Source organism: Leucopleurus acutus, assembly GCF_964270905.1.
Source record: "Leucopleurus acutus genome assembly, chromosome: 1".
In the NCBI taxonomy this organism is placed as follows: domain Eukaryota; kingdom Metazoa; phylum Chordata; class Mammalia; order Artiodactyla; family Delphinidae; genus Leucopleurus; species Leucopleurus acutus.
The window spans coordinates 30,273,717-30,300,673 of NC_139142.1; the positions used below are offsets into that span (position 1 = coordinate 30,273,717).

Sequence of the window (26,957 nt, forward strand, 5' to 3'; positions counted from 1 at the left end):
GAGCTCGAGGCTTTGTCTCCTTGCATGGGCTTGCGGTAAACCTCTCTCTGCTCCAAACTCTGACGTTTCAGTTTGTTTGTCCTCACTGTGCGTTGGGCACACGAATTTGTGTTAACAATATTACAATTAAACCACACTTAAGGATTATTTCTATCGGAATGAAAAAACTTACACAAAGGCTAGTGGCAATTCATTAAATAAACATTAGAGAGGAAGGAAGGAATGAAGGGGTAGGGCTGTTTTAGGCATTAGGAAGGTAGTCACGAATAACTCAGAATCCTCGTGTTCCCTGAGCTTATATCTGAGTGGGAGAGTCACAAAATGAACCAAGTGGGCTTCCCTGGTGGCGCAGTGGTTGAGAGTCTGCCTGCCGATGCAGGGGACGCGGGTTCGTGCCCTGGTCCGGGAAGATCCCACGTGCCGCGGAGCGGCTGGGCCCGTGAGCCATGGCCGCTGAGCCTGCGCGTCTGGCGCCTGTGCTCCGCAACGGGAGACGCCACAACCGTGAGAGGCCCGCGTACCGCAAAAAAAAAAAAAAAAAAAAGAAAAGAAAAGAACCAAGTAAGTAAGTACATTGCATGAGATAGTGGTTAAGTGTTCATGTAAAACAGAAAGCCTGGAATTGGACATGAAATGAGATATGAGGGAGTAGAAATTTTAGATCCAGTGGCCAAGGAAGGCCCCTGTAACTTAAGAGTATAAGGCCAGAAGGAAAAGAGAGAGCTGCGGCCACGAGGATGCCTGGCGAGAACACTGAATACAGAGGAATAGGGACTATCGGAGCCCTGAGACAGAGGTGTCCTGAGATTGCCCAGAGGGAAGGAGGCCAGTGTGGCTGGAAAAGACTAAGTGAGGGGGAGTTTTCGGAGATGAGGTCAAGGTCGGAAGCAGATGAGTCTGGACTCCTAGGCTAGCAAGGAGAATGACTTTTAACTGGAAGATGGGAAACCATGAAAGGATTTTGAATTGAGGAATGACAAGACGTGGATTACATTTCTAAAGGACTCCTGCTGGGCTTGAAAGGATGCAGGGCTTAAGGGCACAAGCAGGAAGAATGGTTCTTGGAGAAAGATGATGGTGGCTTGGCCCAGGCAGAGGCAGTGGGATTGGAGAAGCGGTAGAATTCTGGATACATTTTGAAGACAATTGAAGACAAAGTCAACCAGTTTTGTGGACACACCCGATGTGGGGAGCAGGAGGAAGGAGAAGAGAGGAGTCAAAAGTGGCCTCAAGGTCTCTGGCTTGAGCAATTGTAACAACGGGGTTGTCACTGGTTAAACATTAATTTGAACATGAAAACTGGTGGTAATGGGTTTCTGAACCATGAACGACATTTGACTTGGATGTTTCAATCAAAGGGTAAGGAAGTGGCCCCATGGACTGTCAAATGGGTTGGACGGAAAAGGAAAAGGACTGAACTACAGGACTAGAGAATCCTTAGGTGTGGTTTAATTGTAACTCCAGGAGGGAGGTACAGGTCGAGCATTTGAGGCTGAGGCAGGGAGAAGCAGAGGGACCACATTCACCTAGGATAGGAGTTGACCTGGAGAGAAAGGGGTGACCAGCCGTGGCGTGCCTGCAAGGCAAGCTGGAAGGGACAATCGTGGATACCAGAGACAGGATCTGAGAACGAAAGTACCGATTTAGAAAGCTTCAACGTCCGGCATGAAGAATGATAGGATAGTGGCAAGAAGAGAAATTGAAATGGATAAAAAACATAGAAAAGGAACAGTATGATGAGGACTTAGAGTGGCCTTAGGGAGGGGGAAAGGTAAGGACAGGAAGGACAAAAACAGGTGGAAGGAGCTAAGTGTGGCTCTCAGAAATCCGGTGGCATCTGAGGAGCGACTACCGACACCCAACTTGAAAAACACAGTGTGTTCTCTGTGCTTTTCACGTTGAACAAAAGTACTGACCCTGCTTAACGATCGGCTTTGGCACAGAGAAAAAGGACCCTACAGCATGTGAGTTCTTCGTTTCTCTCGGGCCACTCGACACAACACATTAGATATTAAAGCCGTGCCTTTAAAAATCCTATTTTTAATTTCCCCAGAGTTCAAGCTGAGGAACAATTACTAAGTGAAGCCAACCCCTGCAACCTGCTTTGTATTCAATGGGGGAAATGAAGCCAAATGCCCTATTTAAACTAGTTTCAAAACCATTATTTTCTAGATACCTCAAGGGAGCATTAGGCATTAATGCATAACAACAATCCTAAAGTGATCTGGTTCAAAGAGGCAATAAATTGATAGCTGGCACAGCTAAACATATGTTTAGAAAGAAAACAAAGGAAAAAAACCTCATAGTCCCAAACCTCACGAGTTTTTTTTTTAAATGCTTTGTTGGCTATTTTATGTTTCCTTTTCTTTTTTTGACCTGAATTTCATTTTAAAATAAAAACTCACATATTATGTGTACTTAGATCCCTAAAGAGCTCCAAGAACCTGTCTTACCCACAATTAGACAGCCTCTGGTTCAAACAGCCCGCATTTTAGGCCTCCGAGAATAGGTCCAAGATGGCAAAGTGAAAATGCAAGAAGAAAAGAGTTTTCTTGGGTCAAGAAATGTCCTAAGCAATAGTTTGGAAAAGTGAGTTAAGTCTTGGCTGCCCCTCTCTGCCTCCTCAAGCTGGCTCGGTGCCTTCCGGCTGCCCAAGCAGGATATGTAATATCCAGTTTGGGATTCTGAGGACTCCGATGTCCTTGGGTCACACTTCATGGCCATATCTTTCTGTGAATCAAAACTCCCATTCATTTATTGCATCTATCCAGAGCTAGATGGGAAGAAAGGGTCCAGATCTAACCATTATGTCCAGCCCTATCACCACCGGAATGAATGAAAGGGGTCTTTGTTTATTCTAAGGACATTTGTAACCATGAGCTATTAAATTTAATTGCTTTGCTACCGCTACTACTCTATCGTTTCCTCAATTAAATTAGGCCTCGAGTCTTTCTCATGTGCGACTTACCTCACTAGTTCTGAAAATTATTCGGTAGCTGTATGGAGATCCATTTTCTTTCGTTTCTTCAGGTTTTTCCCTTCGAATGGTCACAGCCACCGGACCAAGATTCTCATCTGCCCCAAAATAGTTCCAGTGTTCTTAGGCACAATGAGACAAAACAAAATTAGAATATTTATAGAATGCTTAAAAATGTTATATGCTGCCTGCTATGTACATCACTCAGAAATTATACCAATAAAATGTAAACGCGTTTAACAAAATCAGTATTCTTCAATGAGTTATAAAAGTAAAGACTTAGCTATGCAGGTTTAGTCTCAGAGGAGGTAAGACAACAGAGGTGGCCTGTTCAGGTGTTTACTACTCGGCAACTTACTGCTCTGCTATTTTTTTTAAAAAGAAATTTGTGTTTTCTCCTTATAAACAGGATATATTGTGTCAGGGCTTCTTAGCTTTCATAAAGACAACAACAACAACAACAAACTCCCCCCAAACCTATTGAGAACAGAGTTTGCATACGGAGGGATTTCCTGCAGATTAAAAAAGATTCCCTGGACTGGAGAGGGGTCTGTGAGTTACTGGGCAGCTTTCCTCCCATGGTGCCCAAGTAAGATGGAGTCTTAGCTCAGAGGTAAGAGCTTCAAAGTGCTCCTGGGAGGCAGAAGCTCAGACCCAGGGCTCTGGGCCTCACCAATGGTTCCCACATAGTAAGCACAAAAGGCATTCCACGGAGCCACTGAACCTGGAGGGAAGTGAGGGCTGGGATAACGGGTCTCTCCTAGGCAACCAGTGTGGCCGGGTGACTAATGACGACTCAGGGGCCTCTCTCCTCAATGTCTGGCATTGCTCCAGACTCCAAACCTTGGCACAACCTTGGGGTTTGGGGGAAAGTGTCCAAATGACCGGTGTTGACTTTACCTTCCTCCTGACAGAAGGAAGGTCACGATCAAAATTAAATTAATTTACAGAAAACGTAAAAAGTGATATTTACTCTACACCTAAATATGTACTTCTTAAAAAAAACTAAAATCGTTGATACAGACATGATACGTTTACAGATGAGAAAGCGAATAAAACAAATATATGAAAAGCCAGAACAGATAACCTACTTTTCGAACCTCCAAAACACTTACTTTACATTGTCCTATTTCATTTACATGTGACATGGGTAAATGACTGAGTCGTGACATGGTAGGTTATTCTCATACAAAATGCATCAATATTTGAAAATACATGTTATTCTCACACAAAACATGTATTTGAAAATCCATGAGAATAATAAGAAACAACAGCATAAAATATCTAATCATGTCATTTTAAAATTTAGGTAATAACGTATGAAAATGCTTTGCAAGTACTAAAGAACAATTATAAAAGATGTACTCATTAATATCACGGGCTCTCTAAGAATATTATAATCCATGGAAATTCAAAATAAGGGAAACACAATGGGAATACAAGCAACAAACATCTCATATATGGACAGCTGAGAAACAACCCAATAAACATCACAAAATTCATGTACAAACACTTATGTACGCCCTCAAAGCATAGCACGTGAGAATCACACTCAGAGGTTATTTACTCTTACTTTGCACATAATTTTAATAAGTGTGGTTGTCTGATCTTCAAGCCCGCAGCTTGATTTCAGAGGTGTGATAATTCCAGGTGTTGAAAAGTCCAGGGTGTAGGGCTGATAGAGACCTTCATGCAGACAGCAATGGGACAGAACAACTGACAACAAGGAAGAAAACAGAAAGGGAGGAGACAGAAATAGTATAAAAACGCGGACAAGAACTGAAAGAGAAACAAGACAGCAGTCTGGGGCCATTCACTGAAGGAGCGAAGAGCTTCACAAACTTCAGTAACGTCAGAGCGTATTTTAACCCGGCAGCAGAGAACACCAGTGAATGTGTCAAAGATGAGCGTCTCATTCATTATACTCTGCTCCTTGCACTTCATGGACTCCACTGAAACCTGACTCTCCAGAAACTCCTCAAACACCCCCCACCACAAACCTCAGGAAGGGCAGGTGAGACTGCTATTCTCTGCTGCTGGAGAAATTCACCAAGACCGGGGTCGCTCTCAATTAGTGCCAATAACCTCAACCCATCCTCAAGCTGTCCCTGGTCTGCTCTTGCTCTCCTTCTCCAGAGAGGAGGTCTCAAATATTCTCTGTTCTCCCTCAAACTCCCCCCATCTACCTTCTCTCAATCTTAGCAGATAATGCTGTCTACATCACAGAGAAGATAAAGAGCCATTTCAGAAGCAACTGTCCTCACTTTCCACCATCACACACACTTACCTGGGTCCAGACTTTTGCTTCCTTTCCTTTACAATCTAAAACCCAATCTCCCCCGAGATTCTGGTCTCCACTCATTCCACCTTCCCAGGGACACTGATGCCTGGTCACCCGCCCTGTATCTTCAACTTCCCCTCTCTGCCTGCTCATTCCCATCATCATTCAATCAGGCTCGAGTTTCCTTCATCTTTAACCATAACACTTACCCTCAATCCCTTATCCACCTCCAGGTTACCTCCTTTTTCTTTCCTTCCACTGGAAACTTCTTGAAAGAGATGCCTAATTCTTCACTTTAGGATTCCTATCATCTGACGCCACTGCACAGTCACCAATGTCAGCCTTAAAGTTAAAACAAATGGAAACTTTTGGCCCTCATCCTGCTCAAATTCGCCACAACAACTCGCCAATGGCACAGTTGGCCATTTCATTTGTTTTCTAGAAACACTCATCCTGGCTTCTCAGACACCACCCTCTCCTGATTTTCCTTCCACCACTCTGGCTCTTCTTACTCAGTTTCCCTTCCTCTTCCCATCTGGAGTCTTCCATCCACTCTCAGAACTTCCACTGCCATCTCAATGCTGATGACTCTCAAGAGTCCACCTGCCTGCTCTAGATGTCTGTGAGCCCTGGATCTTTACATCTACCTAACGGAACTCACTGTTTGTTTGTCCCATGGCATCAGGAAAAGTGAACCCATCACCTTCCATACAAACCTATACAGCTCTCCCTGCAACCCCAATTTCGGCAACTGCTACCACATTCCTCTAGTTGCTCATGCCAGACCCAATGTCATGCCTCGTGAATTCTAGTTCCTAAATAGTTCTCAAATCCACCTCCTTTTCCTCCGTCTCACTGCCACTGATTTACCCTCATCATCATTTGCCTGGATGTTTGTGAGTCTTCTGATTGATTGGCTTTTCCTGATTGGCTTCTAAGATGCAAACTTGACCATCACTATTAAGTTTAAAACCCTCCTCTGGTTTCCCACCTGTCCTTGGATACTTCTCGTGGCTTCCTAAAGGCTCTCACAGCCTGTCACCAGCCTATCACTCCAGTTTCAACTTGGACATTTCCATCATCCTTCTGAACTCTGAGAACCAATCACACTGAACTTCTCAACTCACTGTGCCCCTTCTCACCTGAGACACCCTACCTAGAACATTCTTCCCACAACCCCTCTTTATTTGACTAAGTCCTCTCATCCTTCAGGTCGCATCTGAAATATTATTTAGACATCCTCTCAAAGAGTGATTGAACACTGGAGCAAAATGAAAGTGTGTACTTTGTTTAGTAACAATAATACTTTAAGAATTCATGGGCTTCCCTGGTGGCGCAGTGGTTAAGAATCCACCTGCCAATGCAGGGGACACGGGTTCGAGCCCTGGTCTGGGAAGATCCCACATGCTGCGGAGCAACTAATCCCGTGAGCCACAATTACTGAGCCCGCGTGCCACAACTACTGAGCCTGAGCTCTAGAGCCCACGAGCCACAACTACTGAGCCGGTGTGCCTACAGCCCGTGCTCCACAACAAGAGAAGCCACCACAGTGAGAAGCCCGCACACAGCAATGAAGAGTAGCCCCTGCTCGCCGCAACTAGAGAAAGCCCGCACACAGCAATGAAGACCCAACGCAGCCAAAAATAAATAAATAAATAAATAAATTAAAAAAAAAGAATTCATAAAAATACAGATTAGAGAAACCAAATATTTAATATATTTCAACTACAAAAATTTAGAAATGTTACAACAGAAAAATGTAAATTTATAAAAATACAAATATTAAACACAATCATTTGAGTATAAATTGGCAGATAAAATAATAGCGTTATTTTAAAAAGAAACTAAATCCTACATAAAAATGAAGAATATTGATTTAAAAATGAAAAAAAAATTAAAGATCATTTAAACTTTTTTGTGTGTGTCGTCCTCAACACCTGGCTATATTTTTGTGCGATTTTTCCCCAGCTACTGAAGAAGTACATTTCTGAGTTGGGGGAATGCTGATGAGATCATTATAAACTAACTTCTAACACCTTCTTCAGACTCTATGTTCATACAAACCCATCTCTGATTTGATAACTCCAGGAAGATCTTTTAAAAACTTATTTGTGTGTTTGTGCAGAAACATCAATCTTTTTTTACTGAAAAAGAGCTCTAGCTATTATTTCCAAGAAAGCATTTCCATTTGATCTTTATTTCAGTTTCGTCAGTAGAGATGGAGATTCTGGTCTGGCTTCCTGTGTTAAATTCACTAATATCATGTTCAGACTCTACTTGTTCAAAAAGTCTTTCAACTTGAGTAAGAATTATTCTTACAATAAAAGCCTTGCTTTTTGGTCCACCATCCATTTTTCTGCTTCTGAGGATTACAGAAGTATAGACAAAAATCCTTTCTACACGAACACAACTTTTTCAGTTCAAAATCCGAATGCAATGTATAATTCGCCAATAGAGGAGTCTGGTTCAGCAAATTACCTTAAATAGAATTTTTGAGTCTTTAAACTTTGATCTCAAGACACATGACTTTTTTTTTTTTTAAACTTAAAACCCAGCCTTTTAGGGATATCCTGTGTCCAGTCCTTCTGGCCACTCTTGCCGCTGCCTGTCCTTCAAGTTCACTGGACTGCGGTACTTTCCTCTTGGGACCACGGGCTTGGGGCAGCACTTCTGTACTTGCTCCCCTCTGCAGCATGTTTTATTTCTTCCTACCAGCCATATACCTCCGCCTTCTGCTGGCGGTGCTATCCATCAACTGCAGAGAGCTCTTCCAGCCATACCTACAATCTGCTTTGTCTTTTTGGGGGTGGCGGGACAGAAGGGAGAGAAGGGGTACAAGGACAGGGGAGATGCAGATGGTAAGTGTTAAAGAAAGGCCAGGAAGCCTTTGATGATGAAAGTCAGAGGGAGGAAAGGGAAAGGAAAGAGGAGTTGGAGACTCAAGCAGGGTGGTTAAATCTGCTGATGGATGAACTGAAATACAGGGATTACACCACCAAAAATAATGATATTTTTGTGCCAGCCTACTGGAATGCCAAAAACCAGTATTGCAATCACCCCATTAGAATGATATAATGCAGCAAAGTGAGGAACTCTGCCAAGCACTCTAATACGCACATCAACCATGAAAATACAGGCTTTGCCTTCCTTTTCACAGATGTGGCAAATATGATTTAGACAGAATAAGTCACTTCCCAGCCACAACTAGTAAACAGCAACACCAGAACTCAAACATATTATTTTAAGTACCAATTCCAAAGCTCATTTTCTTAGCCATTACACCTAACATTATCTTCCCAAACGTTTCTAAAACTGTATTGTGAATAAAAACTAGTTAAATAAAATGTGATGCCTAAAGGGATTAACTAGCCAGATGACACATAAAGCTTTACTCCTTGATGTGCTATATTGCCAAGGGGTCACTGTGGGGTTTTTTTTGTTTGTTTGTTTTTTAATAAATTTATTTATTTATTTTGGCTGCATTGGGTCTTCATTGCTACACGCAGGCTTTCTCTAGTTGCGGCGAGCGGGGGCTACTCTTCGTTGAGGTGCGCGGGCTTCTCATTGCAGTGGCTTCTCTTGTTGTGGAGCACGGGCTCTAGGCACATGGGCTTCAGTAGTTGTGGCTCGTGGGCTCTAGAGTGCAGGCTCAGTAGTTGTGGCGCACGGGCTTAGCTGCTCCGCAGCAATGTGGGATCTTCCCGGACCAGGGCTCGAACCCGTGTCCCCTGCATTGGCAGGTGGATTCTTAACCACTGTGCCACCAGGGAAGCCCTTGTCACCGGGTTTAAAGGGACCAATATTCATGTTTTATCCTTACATGCCTGATTCTCCGCTGCCTTCATTTCTCATTTTTAGCACCTAAACAAATTTTCAGCCTGAAGTTTTCTTATTAGTTCTAGTTCTTGAGTTTTAACAAGGATGGTACGAAGAGCACCAATGCCTAGTTCTGCTATCACTAGAACATTCCACACAAATAGCCATATTTCTGGCTGACACAGTCACAATAATAAATAATAAATTTTTCACATTTTTACAGAGGGGACATAGTAAATAGTTCAAAGCCCCAAGTAATTAGATCAAGTACAGTCACATCACCCAGTTTCAAGCTGCGGATAAGCATGTGTGCAAAAAGGCAAAAAAAAGTTAAAAGCCTGGCATTTTAATTGTAAAGAAGGAAAGGAAAATAAAATCACAAAAAAGCGGCAACAGCATATTCTGCTTTAAAAATGAAAACACAGGTTTGCCAAAGTGGAGGTAATAAGGATCCAACTGTTTAAATGGCTCTTTCCGAGGACTTCCCTGGCGGCAGGGGTTACAAATCTGCCTGCCAATGCAGGGGACATGGGTTCGAGCCCTGGTCCGGGAAGATCTCACATGCTGCGGAGCAAGTAAGCCCGTGTTTCACAACTACTGAGCCTGCGCGCCACAGCTACTGGGCCCGCGTGCCACAACTACTGAAGCCTGCGCGCCTAGAGCCCGTGCTCCACAACAAGAGAAGCCACCGCAATGAGAAGCCCGTGCACCGCAACGAAGAGTAGCCCCCGCTGGCCACAACTAGAGAAAGCCCGCGAGCAGCAACAAAGACCCAAGGCAGCCAAAAATAAATTAAATTTTAAAAGTTTTTAAAAATTTAAATGAATGAATGAATGAATGGCTCTTTCCAAGAAGAGCACTACTCAGAGGTTCTGTCTCTGGTCCCCAAAGGGCTCATCCTAATTATAAGGGTGGAGGTTCCATGAGAACTAAATAGCCTAGGACTTCGCATCATAATCAAAAGCAGGTCAGAGTAATGGATGGGGACATTTACACAGGACTGGCCACAGGCCAGAATTCTGTCCCAAAGCACTCCACTAAGCTTATAATTATGGTTGCATAAGAGTAATTGCCACATTTACAAAGTGCACAGTACTCTGAAGTTCCAATTCATCCTTCCATAGGTAACTCTTAAAAGGTAAGTTGGTCTATTTGCCAAAATTACATGAAGTTGTTAGGCTTAAAGTCTCACATGACTAAGCAGCCCCCAGTAGCCCCCTAACTTGCCAATAAAAAGTAGACTAAGACCGACATTAATAAATTGCATACAAATGGTTAAAGAAAAACAGTACAAAGAAAGCGCTAATTGAAACAAAGGGAAAATAAAAAGTATCAGTGTCAAAACAGGAGATTTTTAATTGGCCATTGTCTATGACAAATAGCCAATAATTATATTTTAAAAAATTCAATCTCATGAGTGATCAAAGAAATGAAAATGTTTTGGACCTATAATAAATGGTCTAAAATAAAAACTGTAAATATTTAAAGGAGTCAAGAAAATGTTAAACACTATACAGTCTTAAAATATCAATTGGATCTTCCTGGTTTAAGCTTTCTTAAGAAAAATTTGGCAATAAAATTCAAGGTTCCTATAAAGTTCACACCAGGGCTCTACCTTACGTAAATAATTGGACATGTGGAAAAAAAGTTACATAACAAGATCATTTATGTAAGGTCAAGGTTTTTAAACTTGTCTATGGATAGAAATTAGGGGGTCCATGAACTTGAATGAAAAAATTATACCTTTATTTTCACTAACTTCTAAATGAAACGTAGCATTTCTGTTAGTTGTAAATGAGCCAGCCAACTACCGTAATATTAGCTGTACATGTGACTTTGATGCCAATAGAAAACATACATTTTCATATCACATTACAGTTGCTGCAGACATATCAAAATATCAGTTATGCTCATCACAACTTTGAAATTATGGTAGTTATCAGATCTGATGCTAGATCTTTTTGTTAATGCAATAAGAAGCATCTATATAGTATGTCACAAAATTTTTAACACTCTTGCAATTGTATTTTAATATGCTTGGTTTGCTTTGTACGTTTATTTTATGCACTTAAAAACATTATTCTAAGGAGAGTCCATAGATTTCACCAAACTGCCAAAGGGGTCAATGGGGGAAAAACAAACAAACAATCAAAAGACACTTAGGAAGATCTAATGTAAGAATGATTTATAATAAGAAACTGGAACGCCTGAATATAGAACAGCTGGAAAACTTTAAATAAATGATGGCATAGCCAATTATGGAACCATGAAAAAAATACATAAAACTATATTTAATGATACTTATTTTACTTAAGAAATGAATATGTATTAAAAAAAGATGAGAAATAAAATCAGTAGTAATCACATGATTAATTGGCTATAGTTGCTAATTTTTCTGTAATGAATATATGTGACTTTTACAATAGGAAGATTTTTATAAGTATAAAAAATGTATTTGGTTTGCAAATGGTCAAAGAGTATATAAAGCATAGTTTACAAGGTTGCATATTAATGTAACTCTTTAAGTTTAATGTTAGTTACAAATGCCAGCTCAGGAAAAAAAAAATTAACATCCAAATGAAAGAGATTATAATGAAACACCTGTCTCTAACTCAATGTCTTTATATTTAAAAAAATCTTCTGTATCTCCTTACTAGGGATATTGCAGCAAGATGTCTGTGTAAAATGCTTCTGAAGGGTTTGAAAGGAAGTCCCTCAGAAACAGTCAGAAATTCAGTCAAGGCCGAAGTCACTGCCACTCATGAGGGTGAAGCCCATGCAATGTGTCTCAAAAACTCGGCACAGCCCACACACTTGTGTCGATATGGGTTGCTGAGGTTGCTTCTGCTGATGCTTCTACATCACTGAATGCTTCTACTTGACTCGAATGCAGTTAGGGAGGTCTCTCCTCTTGCTGCCCTGAAGTTCAGATGCATGACCTCCCCGTACACAGCAGGGAACTCCAAGAGAAGATAAGCAAAGCAAGTGGTACAATAAAGCAAGTATGTTTTGAGCACCTAATTTTGGTGGCTCACTGGTGTCTGAAGTTAATAATGAGGTGTGCATTTGAAAAATAGGTGGCAGGATTTATTGTATGTTAACTTGTACTGAAATAACAGATCTAAAGGGCCCTTATGTCCTCGAAACTGCAAAACAAAGAGCATAGAAATTCTTTGGGTATAGGAATTAGTAAGCATGGCATTCGCCTTGAGGCATGTTGACACACAAAGTTGAGGAAGCGTTCCCATTTTCATGTGGATGGTTCATGTCAGCTGCCGTTATCGACTGTACCTGAAGGTTTTTGTTTTTTACGTTTTATCTTGACTGCTTTTGGACTTACAGAGAAGTTGCAAATATAGTACAAAGCATTTCAATACATATATCCTTAACCCAGTCTTCCCCAATGTTAACATCTTATGTAACTACATATAGTACAGTCATCATTAATCAGAATCAGTAAATTAACATTTACTAAAGATCTTACTCAAATTTCACTAGTTTTTCCACTATGGCCTTTTTCGCTCTGAAATCTCATTCATTATCCCATGTTGTACTTAATTGTTATTATTTCTCCTTAGTCTCCTGCAGTCTGTTACAGTTCCTCAGTCTGTAACAGTCTTTCATGACCGTGACACCTCTGAACAGTATTTATCACTCAATTTGGGTTTGTCCGGTGGTTTCACATGATTGGACTAACGTATGCATTTTGTGCAAGAGAACCACAGAAATGATGTAACCTCAGTGCATCATTTCATGGAGTTCATGAAAGAAACCTGATTCATTCCATTAAGGTGGCACGTGACAGGTTTCTTCCCTGAAAAGTTACTATTTTTCTCCTCGTGGTTTACAAGTATCTTTGGGGAGATACTTTGAGATTATGTAAATCCTGCTTCTTCTCCTGTTTCTCCTCAAACTGTCATCCACTGACTTTAGCATCCATCATTTGTGTCTAAGAAGGTTTACAACAGTAAAAATCAGTCTCCATAATTGTGTTTTGGGTCTATGGGGATCGACTGGTGGTCTTGGTTAATTTCCACAAAACCACCATGACCACACACAGACTTATCTGTGGTCTCATTTCCTGAAAAGAGAGGAAAAGGAACTGTAACGTACTATTTGGTGTCCAGAGTATAACACAAGGTCATGTACACAGTGGGCCCTCCCTGCCTCTACCTGATGCTATATATAAATATAAGATACACTGGCTCCTCAACGCAATAAATTCTATAATTTGCATCAGGACCAAACATTCGTTCAGTTGGGAAACGTTTGCTGAGCCTGCCTAACCTGTGGTCCTTGCCTTCAAGGAATGCTTAGACTGGTTATGAACCAGGGCGCCACAGGAAGCCCTGGGCAGAGACCAGGGCATAGGGTGACTTGGAACAGTGGTGGGAAAGCACTTGCATCTTTGAGAAGGAGCAGGTTATTCAGAATCCCAGGAGACACAGGGAGAACAACCCACTCTGATGCACGGGCGGGAGGAAAGGCAGGAGGGGAGCGCAATAAAGCCCTCCTGACTCCGGCGCCCATGTGGGTTTCTATCTGCACCGGGTTCACTACCCTCTCAGTCTACACACTCTCCCCTGTTAGGGGGTCTCACTACTTTTCCAGTGCTAGCCCTCACTTCCTCCACTTCCCCAGGCCAGCTAGGGAAAGAGACCCACAGCGCTGCAGGGGAAGCTTGCCACCTACACCAATTCTCCTTGGCCTTTGTTCATAAATGTGGCAAAGATTACTGGACAACTAAGGAAAACCGACAGCATGAAAGACAAACAGAAAATACAACTCAGAAGATACAGATCACTTAAGGGAAAGAAACTAGAAAAATTATTATTTGCTTTTGTTCTGCCTCTGAGCACTGTAGCTGGCATGGAGTAGATGCTTAATAAACATTAAGTCATAACAAATAAAATGTATGAATGTGCAGTTGTTAATTTTTAAAACTACTTAAAAAATATGAAGGGCACTCATTAATAGTAAATTGGATAATAAATTTTTGAGTAAGAAAAGATTTAGAAACGTATAAAAACTGCTATATATAAATAGGTAAACAACAAGTACCTACTGTAGAGCACAGGGAACTATACTCAGTATCCTGTAATAACCTATAATGGAAAAGAATCTGAAAAAGTATCAATCTTTCTATATGTATGTATAACTGAATCATTTTGCTGTACACCTGAAACTAACACAACATTGTAAATTAACTGTACTTCAATTTAAAAAAAAAGAAAAGATAGAGAAGATTACAAATCAAAGTATTAGAATTAGGAGAGGGATTACTTTCTCCAACTCTGCGTTATTAATTTTCACAGTAAGCATGTATATACTTTTGTTTGATTTGTTTACTGTCTGCTTCCCTCCACCAGAATGTAAGCTCATGAAGGTGCTCTATATTTTTTTAGATTTATTTTTCTTTTCTTTTCTTTTTTTTTACATCTTTATTGGAGTATAATTGCTTTACAATGGTGTGTTAGTTTCTGGTTTATAACAAAGTGCATCAGTTATACATATACATATGTTCCCACATCTCTTCCCTCTTGCGTCTCCCTCCCTCCCACCCTCCCTATCCCACCCCTCCAGGCGGTCACAAAGCAAGGTGCTCCGTTTTACTTCTCACTCCAAGTGTCCGAAATCGTGCCGAGCATGATGAAGGCACTCATGCACCTGTGGCAGCCACAGAGGTGCAACACTTAACATCTCTCCTTCCAGAAAGGGCTCACAACGCATTCAGCCACAAGAAATGCAATTAGCTGAAAGTCTCTGGCTGTAGCATCCCTGGATCTTCCAGTTTTCCAGCCCAGCCACACTCTTCTTGGGCAGCCCCAGGACTGAGCATGCCAGGGGTGACAGGGCCTGGCTGTTACTGCCCAACAGATGACTTCTCTAATGCTCTTTTTCGTTCCATGGCGTTGGCTGAGACTTTGCCAGATGTGCACAGTGGGCTGAGGCTCCCCCTGCCCACTTTTGCTTCTTTTCCCTTTTACTTTCATGGTGTCAGACCTGCATTGCGGACTGAAGGCCTTCCCTGCTAACTTCTGCTTCCTCTGCCCTCTTCTTTCACAGGCGTTACCCCCAGGTCCCTAACAAACCACTTGCACGCCTATACTGTTTCAACACCTGCTTCTCAGAGGACTTGACCAATAATGTATTTGTTACATGATTAAATCATAAATGCAATCATGTAAAATGTAAACTGCTATGTGATTAGACTGTATTTGGCAAAGACAAGAAGTTGCATTTTGAGTAGGACGGACTAGAGATGGAGAGACTAAGACAATGGCCAAGAATTGGGGCAAGAGGTAACGCCGGCTTGAAGTGACAGAACTGGGATTGGGACACAGAGAACAGAAGTTAGCAGCAATTCGAAGGTAGACTCAAGAGGCCTTCCCAACTGACTGGAGGTTGAGAGCAATGAAGAGAGGCAACAAAGAGGCTTTGGTGTTTCAAATCCAAGTGACTGATAATAATGGTGGCATTTACAGCACGAGGGCAAGGATGTGGGATGGGAGGCTTGTTCAGGGAGAAAAATGAAGTCAAAAAATTTGTGTCCCAGGGTTCGAGTTGCCAACTAGATAACCAACCAGGTGGACGCAGGTAACGGAGAGTGAGAAACGTAGCTAGAACTGAAGACACAGCCTGGGAACAGAGGTCTTTTATTTGGATATAAATGTATACTAATTACCTTTTCTAAAAAGAATTTTTTGAGGTCATTCATTATAAAGGAAATATGTAAGTTGTGCTAATGAAACAGAAATTGGAAAATAAAAGACAAAAGTAGAAACAAATGTGTTATTAATGAAGGTTATAAAACTGGAGCATCAAATCTGCTTCTGGGAGTTGAGGTAAAACAGGAGATACAGTAAAAATAAATAAATAAATAAAACAAGCAAACAAATAAAACACACCTGTCATTAGAAAGGCAGGCATTTGGTAGCTACCAGAAAACAATTCCTGGCATCAGATTCTAAAGTAAATATCTCACGTGGAACTTCCTAAAGGGCTGAAGGATGACCAAATGGCCAGTGTCTCCATCATCAGTTTTACTGCAAAAGCACATTCTGTTTCTATATGATTGGATCTTTACAAGATGACTTTGAGTAAAGTCAAGTGTTTGAGCAAATGTGGCCTTGGGCCGGTCTAGCTTGATTTTAAAAACAAAACAGAGAGGAGCAGTTGAGGCACATGCCCTTTTAACCAGCTTTCACAAACCTCTGCATGGAGATGGCTCAGGTAATATGAAATCCCAAACGCCTCACACATCAGAGTCCAGATGATCAGTGATGGGACTCGAGAGATCACGGCCAAGAGAGGAGAGGATGCTTGTTTTCCAAAGAGCAGACATGCAAACCTTCCTACTGAATGGCCTTCTTGCTACCAGAAACCCTGAACAGGTGAAGAGACAACAGCAAAACACTCCTAGGTGAGTTTCTCAAGAAGTTATTTAGTGCCCCAGATCTCTGTGAAGAGGGTTAAATGACTAGAGAGCTACCTTTGAACAAATTAAATACAGTTGATATGCTCTCAAGAAAAAATAAAAGACAAGGGCATTAAGACAATAAGTTATTATACATGTATAAAATCTTTCCCTATTAGTTTTGGCAGAAATAAACTGTTCAGTTCAAGAGCAGAACATGGCTCAGGAGAGCAGACGTGCTGACTCTGGAGTTTACCACTTCCTTGAAATACGACTGTCCACAAAAAACTAACCACAGAATAGCCATCCTTAAAGAACTCTGAGCTATATAAGGCATCCCATAGTACTTTCCTCAAGCTTAATGTTGCTATACTTACAGAAGAATTAAACAAACAAAATAAGCCAGGGCTTTACAAATAACTTTAGCTGCACGATGTTCTCTGATGTTCTATATGTACCCTACGATAATCCACTAAAACTTACAATAGGTACTTAACGATGCTCATTTAACAAACTGAACTAGATGAACAGCTCCTGATAACACAACTGGAGAATATATCAGAGCACTAAAGCTGTCACTCCAAGTACAAGTGAAGTTCAGTGCATATATTCTAAAGAATTGTGAAAGACAGCTGATAAGAAGAGGGTGAGAGGTAAATACAGAAAATTGGACATTGCGAGACCAACTGAAATCCAACGTGTTTGTGTCCTCAAACTGATAATCCTGGAGCCCAGCGGACTGCTGAACCTGACTTTTGTGGGTGTGGGTGTGTGGGCGTGGGTGTGCGAACACTCACGTATGGTGGGGTAGGGCGGGGTGGAGGTGTAGGAGGAGGAAGGTAAACCAGAAAAGAACAATCAAATCTGGTGGTTCAAAGTTATCAGAAGAATAATCAAGTGCAGAGCATTAGTGTTGCTTCTCTTCAGGAGTGGGAAAATGTTTGCAGATGAGCTTCAGATCAGATAATGGCAGCTGCTCCTGGCCGCTGGGCAGGGGGAAGAGGCCCTTTCCTATCACAGCATCTTCAATAACTTGACTTTGAGAGTGACACCCTGTCTGGCATCAGATAAGCCTATCAACACTTTTGATCAATGGAGCAACAAACACCACTGCCAAGGCAACCTATGGGCTCCTCTCTTTTCCATTAGTGCATCTTTCTGAATGGGATTCAGCGAGGATGTGCCTCAGACACTTGTACGCTCAGTGCAAAACCGAAAAAGCCCTGTACTGCTACTTTCATCATGGTGACTATCTAAGTAAAAACTAAACACAAAATATATGTACTCAAAGGGAGACGACCAGATTAATTTTGACGCTATCCTACTGCCTAGTTTGTGCCTAAGAAGGATGTTGTTGTATCACTTGGACGTATCACAATGACAACTTTGCCTTGGGGTCTTATGAGCATTATGTGAGGAGGTCTGCATAAAGCACAAAGTAATAACACAATACATGTTAGCTACATTATTACTGTCATTTAATCCTAGGTGAGTCTCAATAAAAACACCACACACATTGGCAAAACAGCAAAGAGAAGTGGGCAGGAGGAAGGACCAGAAAGAACACTGATGGTGTGTTGCTTATTTCAATAAATGCAAACAGTGGGATTCCTCTACTGGGCCAGCATCTTTCCAGCAATGGACTTGACTTATGTGATAGAGCCAAATATCCTCTCAAGTCTAAATTTGCAAAACAATGATGTTCATAAAAACAATTTAATATTAAAAAGTGATGGCAGCTTCATCAGCCTAATACAATTAAATTTTACATATAATGTCAACAATATACACTTCAGTAAAGTGAATATTTTCCCTCCAGAGACTTAGCCACAGTGAAGTCAGGAATTCATTAAATGGCAGAATGGAAAATATCTGGTGATGAAGAGGCTGTAGTACAACCAGGTAAGCAGTGCTACTCTATGTTGCTGGAAGATAAATTACATCTGACGTTGACGTACTCCTTCAACAAGATGACTCACTTCCAGGTTCTGATTAGGAAAAATGAGTTAGTGCACTAATTTCACTGAATCAAGTTGTATATTAAAAATAAGACAGAATTACTTGTCTAACTCTATTTTATACTGTGATGAAAAGTACAGATACCATTTATATATGGAATCTAAAATATGACACAAATGAACTTATCTATGAAACAGAAACAGACTCAGAGACATAGAGAACAGACTTGTGGTTGCCAAGAGGGAAGGGGAATGGGGGAGGAATGGAGTGGGAGTTTGGGATTAGCAGACACAAACTACTATATGTAGAATGGATAAACAACAGGGTCCTACTGTGTGGCACAGGGAACTATATTCAATATCCTGTGATAAACCATAATGGAAAAGAATATGAAAAAGAATGCATATATATGTATAACTGAATCACTTTGTTGTACAGCAGAAAATACAACATTGTAAATAAACTATCTTTCAAGAAAATAAAATTTAAGAAAGGTTTAGATACTATATAAATTTTTTAATACACAGTTATACTTTAAGGGTGTTAATTTCAGCTTCAAGTGATGTCATTCAGAGCCATAATTTGTTGTATCTTATCACATTGTGACAAATGACCTGCCTAATTTGAAAATTCTAAGTCGTATAGCCTAAGAAAACACAGCAGGCGCTCTCTGATATTGCGTTCCACTGGACCAGCTTCATGTATTAACTACTGCTCTGTGTCCCCTCTGTAAACCACAATGATAAATGCCCAATGGCACCAGCAGGCAATCTCTAGTGCCACACACACTTTCTGCTCCCACCAGTTGGGACTCCGTGCTGACAAAGAATCGGCTGTGTCTTCCCAAACCTGTTTATGCCAGTTGACTTGTTATTGTAATTATGAAATTTAATTAAATATTATGAAAGCTGATGGAATATGAGTACAAGAGATAAATCTTGTTTCTATTAAAAACTAAACTGAAGGCTTTGGAAAGACTTCATAAAAGCAATCACTAAAGGAAAGCTGTTGGATTAGATGTGGGCGAGACCTATAAAAAAATGAGAAAAAATTCTGAAACCTCAGATTCCGTAAGATTCAGATGGCTTTGCTAGTGTCTGTATTTTTGCTCTTATGGTTTATACTATTCACACAATGTAGAATTCAAAATAGTAGAATCACTGTGAAAGAAACGCCCTCGGCCTCTCACAAGAGTTTAGCAAATATACAGTTATTATTATAAATTTTAATGAGAATAAAATACTTTGAGTACATATACTTCTGAAAGATTCCCTGTCTTTTTTTTAACATCTTTATTGGGGTATAATTGCTTTACAATGGTGTGTTAGTTTCTGCTTTATAACAAAGTGAATCAGTTATACATATGCATATGTTCCTATATCTCTTCCCTCTTGCGTCTCCCTCCCTCCCACCCTCCCTATCCCACCCCTCCAGGCGGTCACAAAGCACTGAGCCGATATCCCTGTGCCATGCGGCTGCTTCCCACTAGCTATCTACCTTACGTTTGGTAGTGTGTATATGTCCATGCCTCTCTCTCGCCCTGTCACAGCTCACCCTTCCCCCTCCCCATATCCTCAAGTCCATTCTCCAGTAGGTCTGTGTCTTTATTCCTGTCTTACCCCTAGGTTCTTCATGACATTTTTTTTCTTAAATTCCATATATATGTGTTAGCATACGGTATTTGTCTTTTTCTTTCTGACTTACTTCACTCTGTATGACAGACTCTAGGTCTATCCACCTCATTACAAATAGCTCAATTTCGTTTCTTTTTATGGCTGAGTAATATTCCATTGTATATATGTGCCACATCTTCTTTATCCATTCATCCGATGATGGACACTTAGATTGTTTCCATCTCCGGGCTATTGTAAATAGAGCTGCAATGAACATTTTGGTACATGACTCTTTTTGAATTTTGGTTTTCTCAGGGTATATGCCCAGTAGTGGGATTGCTGGGTCATATGGTAGTTCTATTTGTAGTTTTTTAAGGAACCTCCATACTGTTCTCCACAGTGGCTGAACCAATTCACATTCCCACCAGCAGTGCAAGAGTGTTCCCTTTTCTCCACACCCTCTCCAGCATTTATTGTTTCTAGATTTTTTGATGATGGCCATTCTGACTGGTGTCAGATGATATCTCATTGTAGTTTTGATTTGCATTTCTCTAATGATTAATGATGTTGAGCATTCTTTCATGTGTTTGTTGGCAGTCTGTATATCTTCTTTGGAGAAATGTCTATTTAGGTCTTCTGCCCATTTTTGGATTGGGTTGTTTGTTTTTGATTCCCTGTCTTAATGATTTCTTTCAGTTAACTTGTTCCAATTATGTTAGCTAAGAGGGTATTTTCTCTAAGCTATAAGCTAAGAGGGTAGCTTAAACTACCTTAAGCTACCTTTCTCTTAGCTATAAGCTAAGAGGGTAGCTTAAATTAGAAACTACTTTCAATGAACTGCTCTTAAATTTATGAAGTGTTATGACCTAAGCTGGATGAACTCTGGAATATAAGTGTTCAAATTTTTATTCCTTACTTTTGAAAGATAAAATACGTTGAACAAAATTTTACCAGGTTTAAAGATAAAAATATACTCCTTCCCTTTAGTCTAATATAATAGAGATCAAGGCAAAACAGTCAAGAACATGACTCTAGTCAGTCTCCCCAAAGGTGAAATCCTGGCTCCAATATTACTAGCTTCGTGACAGCTTAACAGCTTAAAACCAGCCACTTACACCCCAGTTTTCTCATCAGGAAAATGCCATCGATAACGATACCTACACCCCAGTGGGCATGGAGAGGGTGAAATGAGAAAATGCATGTCATACCAAATGCTAAGTTCCTGGTACACAGTAAGTACTCAAAATGTTCATCATTAATGTGATCACACTGCCTAACGGGAAAAGAGCAACTACTACATAAACAAAGACTGTAAGTAACATGTTCTTTCTCCTGTTGGAGTGTCAGTTCTTTAGCAAGATGGCCTCACCTATAGACAGCTCACAAACACCTGTGGAAAACTTCCCCAGGTTCCACAAAACAGGGCTTTTCAGCTACGGGCAATTTTACTTCCTAGAGGACATATGGCAATGACTGGAGACTTTTTAGGTCACCACAGTTGGGGGCACCTATTGGCATCTGGGGTGTAGAGGGCAGGGATGCTGCTAAACATCTTATATCCTACAACGCATATGACACATCCCCCCAAACAAAGAATTATCTGGCCCCAAATGCCAAGGTGGCAAGGTCAAGAAACCCTGTAGCCCAACGGACAGAATGAGAAAGAAGTGATTTCTAAAATCTGAACTCCAGAAGGTTATGCTGAGAAAATAAAGACGGCTGACAGGGCTTCCCTGGTGGCGCAGTGGTTAAGAGTCCACCTGCCGATGCAGGGGACACGGGTTCGTGCCCTGGTCCGGGAAGATCCCACATGCCGCGGAGCGGCTGGGCCCGTGAGCCATGGCCGCTGAGCCTGCGCGTCCGGAGCCTGTGCTCCGCAACGGGAGAGGCCACAACAGTAAGAGGCCCGCGTACCGCAAAAAAAAAAAAAAAAAAAAAAAAAAGGCTTACAAATGAATTTGGGATTTTCATTATCATATTGGTTTCAGGATCTATGCCATAGATGTTTAAGAGACATGGATACTGAACACCAAGACAAGATTCTTTTGGTCAATAAACTCTCGTGAATGGGGATGACCATGTAATAACCTTACAATAAATTTTATTTTAAAGGAAGCACTGTCATAAAGCTAGAGTACCAGAATGAAGTACTAGAAATGAAACTTCATTCGGAAGAATAAATCTCAAAAGGACTTAAGCAGGACTCAAAACCCCCAAACAGTAGGTGGGAAAACAAAAACTGCTCTAGTAGCTTGCATACAGGGGGCCTCTCACTTGGGCTCAATGCAGAAATTACTGAGCTAGCTAGCGGACCACAGGTGTATGTCCTTGCTCGGCAAGCATCCTGTTTCCTAGCTTGGGTGCTTGCGTGACAAACTCATTCTTCAATTAATAATGCTGCTCAAAAACACTATTAGAAAGCTCTTAAGAGTTAATTTAAACTACTTTTCAATGAATCACAGAGTTTTCTTACAAGCATGAGATAAAACCGTATACAAATACAGTTCAAATACAGTACAATCCAACAATATAGGTATATATTTTCCCCCATACAAAACGGAAAAGGAAGTCACCAACATGTTAACAGCACTTCTCACTCCAGTGACTTTTATACTCAAATCTAGAAGACCTAGGTTTGATTCCTGGCTCTGACACTTTTGTCAAATAACAAAATTAATTCTCACTAAAATTCCTGTGAAATGAATAGGAATGTATTATAATTCCCATTCACTGATGAGAACATTGAGGCAGAAAAGAAATGGCCCCGTACTAACTGTAAAAGTGCTAAATAAATGAAAAACAGCATTAAGATTGCTTTAGTAACCCTTACAAAAAAAGCTATATTTATAATATTTTTAACTTTATATGACATTTATCCCTAAAGGTGACACAGCAAGTCTTCTACACAAAGATTACAATTTCATCCATTAAATCAAAGGTTTTAAAAAAAATTAATATTTCATAAGCTAGTCAATACAAGATATTTAATGTATCTAAAAGGAGGAAGTAACTCAAAAATGCAAAAGGAAATACACGGCAGCAAGTAACTATTTAACTCTTTCACCATCAGGAGAAGGCATTCATGCAAATCTTACATCACGCTGCTTAAAAATCCTAATAGACAGTACTCTTTTTCAGAAAGTATGGCAAAAGAAAATGAAAGGAATAAAAGATCTCTACTCACCCTTCTGATAGAAAAACTTCCTGTAATAGTATGCGCCGAGATCCACGTGTTCCACGATGTATCTTTTCACTCGATCCAGGTGCAACACCAAGTTTTCCTTGGGCACTTCAAGTACTGCCACTCCTGCATTTGTACAATGGGAGCTGAGGGTAGACTCAAAGGAGGCACTTTCACATCCACTAAAGGAACCAGAATTTGATTTGGACAGGCTGATTTTCCTTTCCCCTTCTCCACCGATCTCATTCCGAAAATACGGACAGCTCATTACAAGTTCATTGCTTTTATCGTCTCCCTGGTCCATGCTGAGGCTTCCTTTGGAGTTCAGGTCCTCCGTGCTGCCCATCGGGGAGCTAAAACTGGCCGAGTGGGACAAAGGCCCCGAGACCAAGGATGCCACCGCAGCTGCCGAAGCCCCCGTGGTGGTGTTTCTCCTCTTAATTACACTGTGCCTGTTCATAACCGCCTCGTTCAAGTCAAATAATATACTCTGGACGTCGTAGTGGGCAAAGCACTTTGGGCACGTCCAGGGCCTGACGGAGTCTTCCGATCGATTATCTTCAAGATCCGACGATTTCCCAAGTTCTTCACCTTTGGTATTGCGTAATTTACGAAAAATGGACGAGTCTCCGGTTTCAGACTTGGAACGCCGCTTGAGTGGTTTTTCCCTTTCCTTAAAGAGCCTGAGGTTCTCTCTCTGTGAGATGGGCCCGTCTATGACATCCAAGGAGAAACCAGAGCCCTTGCCCCCACCGGCGATGAGAAAGTCACTGAGCTTGGTCGGAGTGGGACCTCGATCAGACTTGTCGTCTTTGTAGCCCTTTAACAAGTCAAAGAAGCTGTCTCCGGACGTTCCCTGCTTATCGATTGAAGATGTGCTACCGTATTCCCTGTGCAGTGACGGCCCCGTCTTGTAGGTGGGCGAGATACATTCATCAAAGCTATCCACGTCAAGTTCACTTATGGTGATGTCGCTGTTGCTGCGCTGCCGTATCCGGCGCAGAGCTTTCCTGGGGGAGCTGGGGTAGGCTTCAGGCATGAGAAATCTGGAGTCCATGCTCTCCGACGGCCTCGTCTTGTTTTTCAGTGTGTTCTGTATGCTTTTTAACATGGCCGAGTCACTGGAATTGAGGCTTACAGAACTTCCCTGACTCACAGGACTGCTTTTGGAGGACATGCTCTCAAGGCAACTTGAGGTTTCTATTTCCTGGCTTGAACGGCTAGATTCTTTTACATTTTCCTTTCTTGGGGGCCAATCCGCAATCCTTGCCCGAACCCCCATCTTTGGGACTCCAGGGGTCGAGGTTATATGATGAGAACCTTCACTTCGAGGGGGGCCTACAGGAGCCATGACTGATGACCCTAAGCTGCCGTTTTGGGACCTGAAGCGTCGCATGTAGAAGTCGTCCGTGTGGACTTTGGGGGTGCCATCTGTGCCCACAACAGACGCCCTTTCAGTGGCAACCGGCCTTTCTGTCTGAGACCGTTTCAAGCTGGTCATGATGTAAAAGCAATCAGACTTAAACCCCTGCAGAAAGGACCATCATACCTAAGTTTTAAATGTGCACTTCCCTTTTGGAGAATGGCTCCCAGAAAATACATCAGTTGCATGAGATCTTAATCTTTTCCAATTAAAAGGTTAAACAATGCCTTATTTTCAAACCTCTGAAAATCCAGACCCCTTCAAAACATTATAATCCACAAGAGTTCCTCTGCTTCACTTTGATAGACGGCTTTCTTTCAGAAAAAAACTGAATGGAACTTGTATCTCTGGGACTCTGTGATTGCCATAATCCCATGCTTTCTCTAAAAGAGACAAGGACAATTGGAATTAGCATTTGATAAATACATCTAAAAATAAACATGCAATTGCCAAAACCAGACACATGCAAATAAAAGACTCACTAATGGATTGTGACTCACAGTTCACAACCCATCTTTTTAGTAAAGCAGGCTTGAAAGGAAGGAAGAAAGTGAAAGCATTTAATAATATCCATCATTTAAACTATATATATTTTAAAAGACTATTAACACTTCAGATCAATTGAACTGTTTCATATCACTATGAAGGGGGGTGAGGGATCTCGTTCCAGGATATCAAGGCTCCTAGCCCAAGTAAAGACCACGTACAGACTCCAATGACCTCTAATAATGTAGAATATCATGAACCACTGTGCTGACCAGAAGTTCAAGGCATAACCAACAGAGTTCGATAATTAGAGCAACGTACAGTTTTTTAACAAGACTAAAAATTGAAAAATTCTGTTACTGAATATGTCACAACACTCACTTTTTAACCTCTTCTGTATTTCAAAATCCAAACTTGTGTTTTTGTTTCTTTACAAAGGCTTAACAAGAGTTGGCAAGAGCAAATACAATAGAGAGAAAATAAAAAGGGTTTTCCCGGAGCCATTCTACCCATTAGCACGCTTCTATATTTCCCTCTATTACTATGCCAAAGGAGTATTTCAGAATGCATCCAGCATTTTCCACCACCTCTTCCCAAGCTCTGAGATCCATCTACCCTTAAAGCTAGAAACATTTTGCTCATTAGCAAAATGCCTTCATTTCCTTACACACTGCAACCCACCCCACCCTTTGGCACTAATTTATGAAGACAGCAGAAACCAAATGCTGCTGTGGACAGACCTTTCCATATCCCCCAGCCGACGACAGAGAACTGCTAACATCCTTCCAGGTGACAGGTGAAGAAACCCAACTTCCTCGGGAGCACATCAAGCAGGAGGAGAGAGGCACAAATTCTGAGCACAAAATCCTGCATAGTTGCGTTCGTCGTGAAAATAAAGGCAGCGCACCCTTTTCCAAGGTTCCACAAATTACACAAGAGGTGGCCTTTAAATTCCTGCCAAATGCATGTTTGGAAAGATGCTGCTGAACCAGCACTGCGCTGCCGGGGCCGCATTGTCTACAAATCACGGCTGACACCCAGGCCGACCCGCGCTCGCTGTGCTCCGCTCCCCGGCAACAAGCACTTACTTCCACGGTAATTAAGCATCTCGCTAGTCAGCTTCCTGCCTCCCAGGCAGCCGCTTTAATTTCTCCTGCGCTATGCAGCATCATTTTAGAAGACTCGCTGCTATTTAAAGGCTGGAACATTTAGGGGTGTTTCAAAACGTACGGCCGCCTGCAGAATGCAGGGCCAGCTGAACTCCAGCCGGGCTCGCACGGGCTGCTCAGACCAGCCTGGCACAGAAACGCCAATTGTTTTCCCTCTCTCTCCTCTTCACCATCTTTTGTGAAAGGGATAATGGTTTTGCACAGCTACCCATTAAACCTGGCTTTTGAGCTTTCTAGATACTTCTATCGTCAGATTGCTATGATTTGACTTTATATCTGGGAACTGTCCAGGCTCCTTTTGAACTGTAAACCTTCAAGTGGAATAATGTGCTAACTGCTGAATCTGAAGGCAGCCCATGTGGCCACAGCCAAGGTTCAAGAAGTGTTCCTTATAAGATGGAAGGAAACTGGGCAACTGAAGCAAGATGCAAAATAAACACTAGCCTATTTCAAAAAAAAAAAAAAAATTGACAACCCCAAACCACAATTTATGAGCTATTTTGTAATGAACTAGGGGAAAAGCAGCTGTTTATTTCAGTGAAATGGCTTTCAAAGAAAGAATACACTGACATACAAAATAATTCTCAATAGATTCTTATGAAAATCAGATGTTTGCAATGCTTCTCACAAGCTCA

General features: G+C 41.4%; 1 protein-coding gene across 1 annotated transcript in view; it reads right to left on the reverse strand.

Annotated features, from left to right (window-relative positions):
* The window catches only part of SIPA1L1 (signal induced proliferation associated 1 like 1), a 377,254-nt gene that overhangs the window by 121,740 nt on the left and 228,557 nt on the right, over positions 1-26,957 (reverse strand). Inside the window, exons 6-7 of the mRNA XM_082844854.1 lie at positions 23,248-25,050; positions 2,969-3,099 (exon numbers count right to left, since the gene is read on the reverse strand). Coding sequence (XP_082700980.1) covers positions 2,969-3,099; positions 23,248-24,745 — 1,629 coding nt within the window. The 5' untranslated portion in view covers positions 24,746-25,050. The remainder of the gene's footprint in view (positions 1-2,968; positions 3,100-23,247; positions 25,051-26,957) is intronic.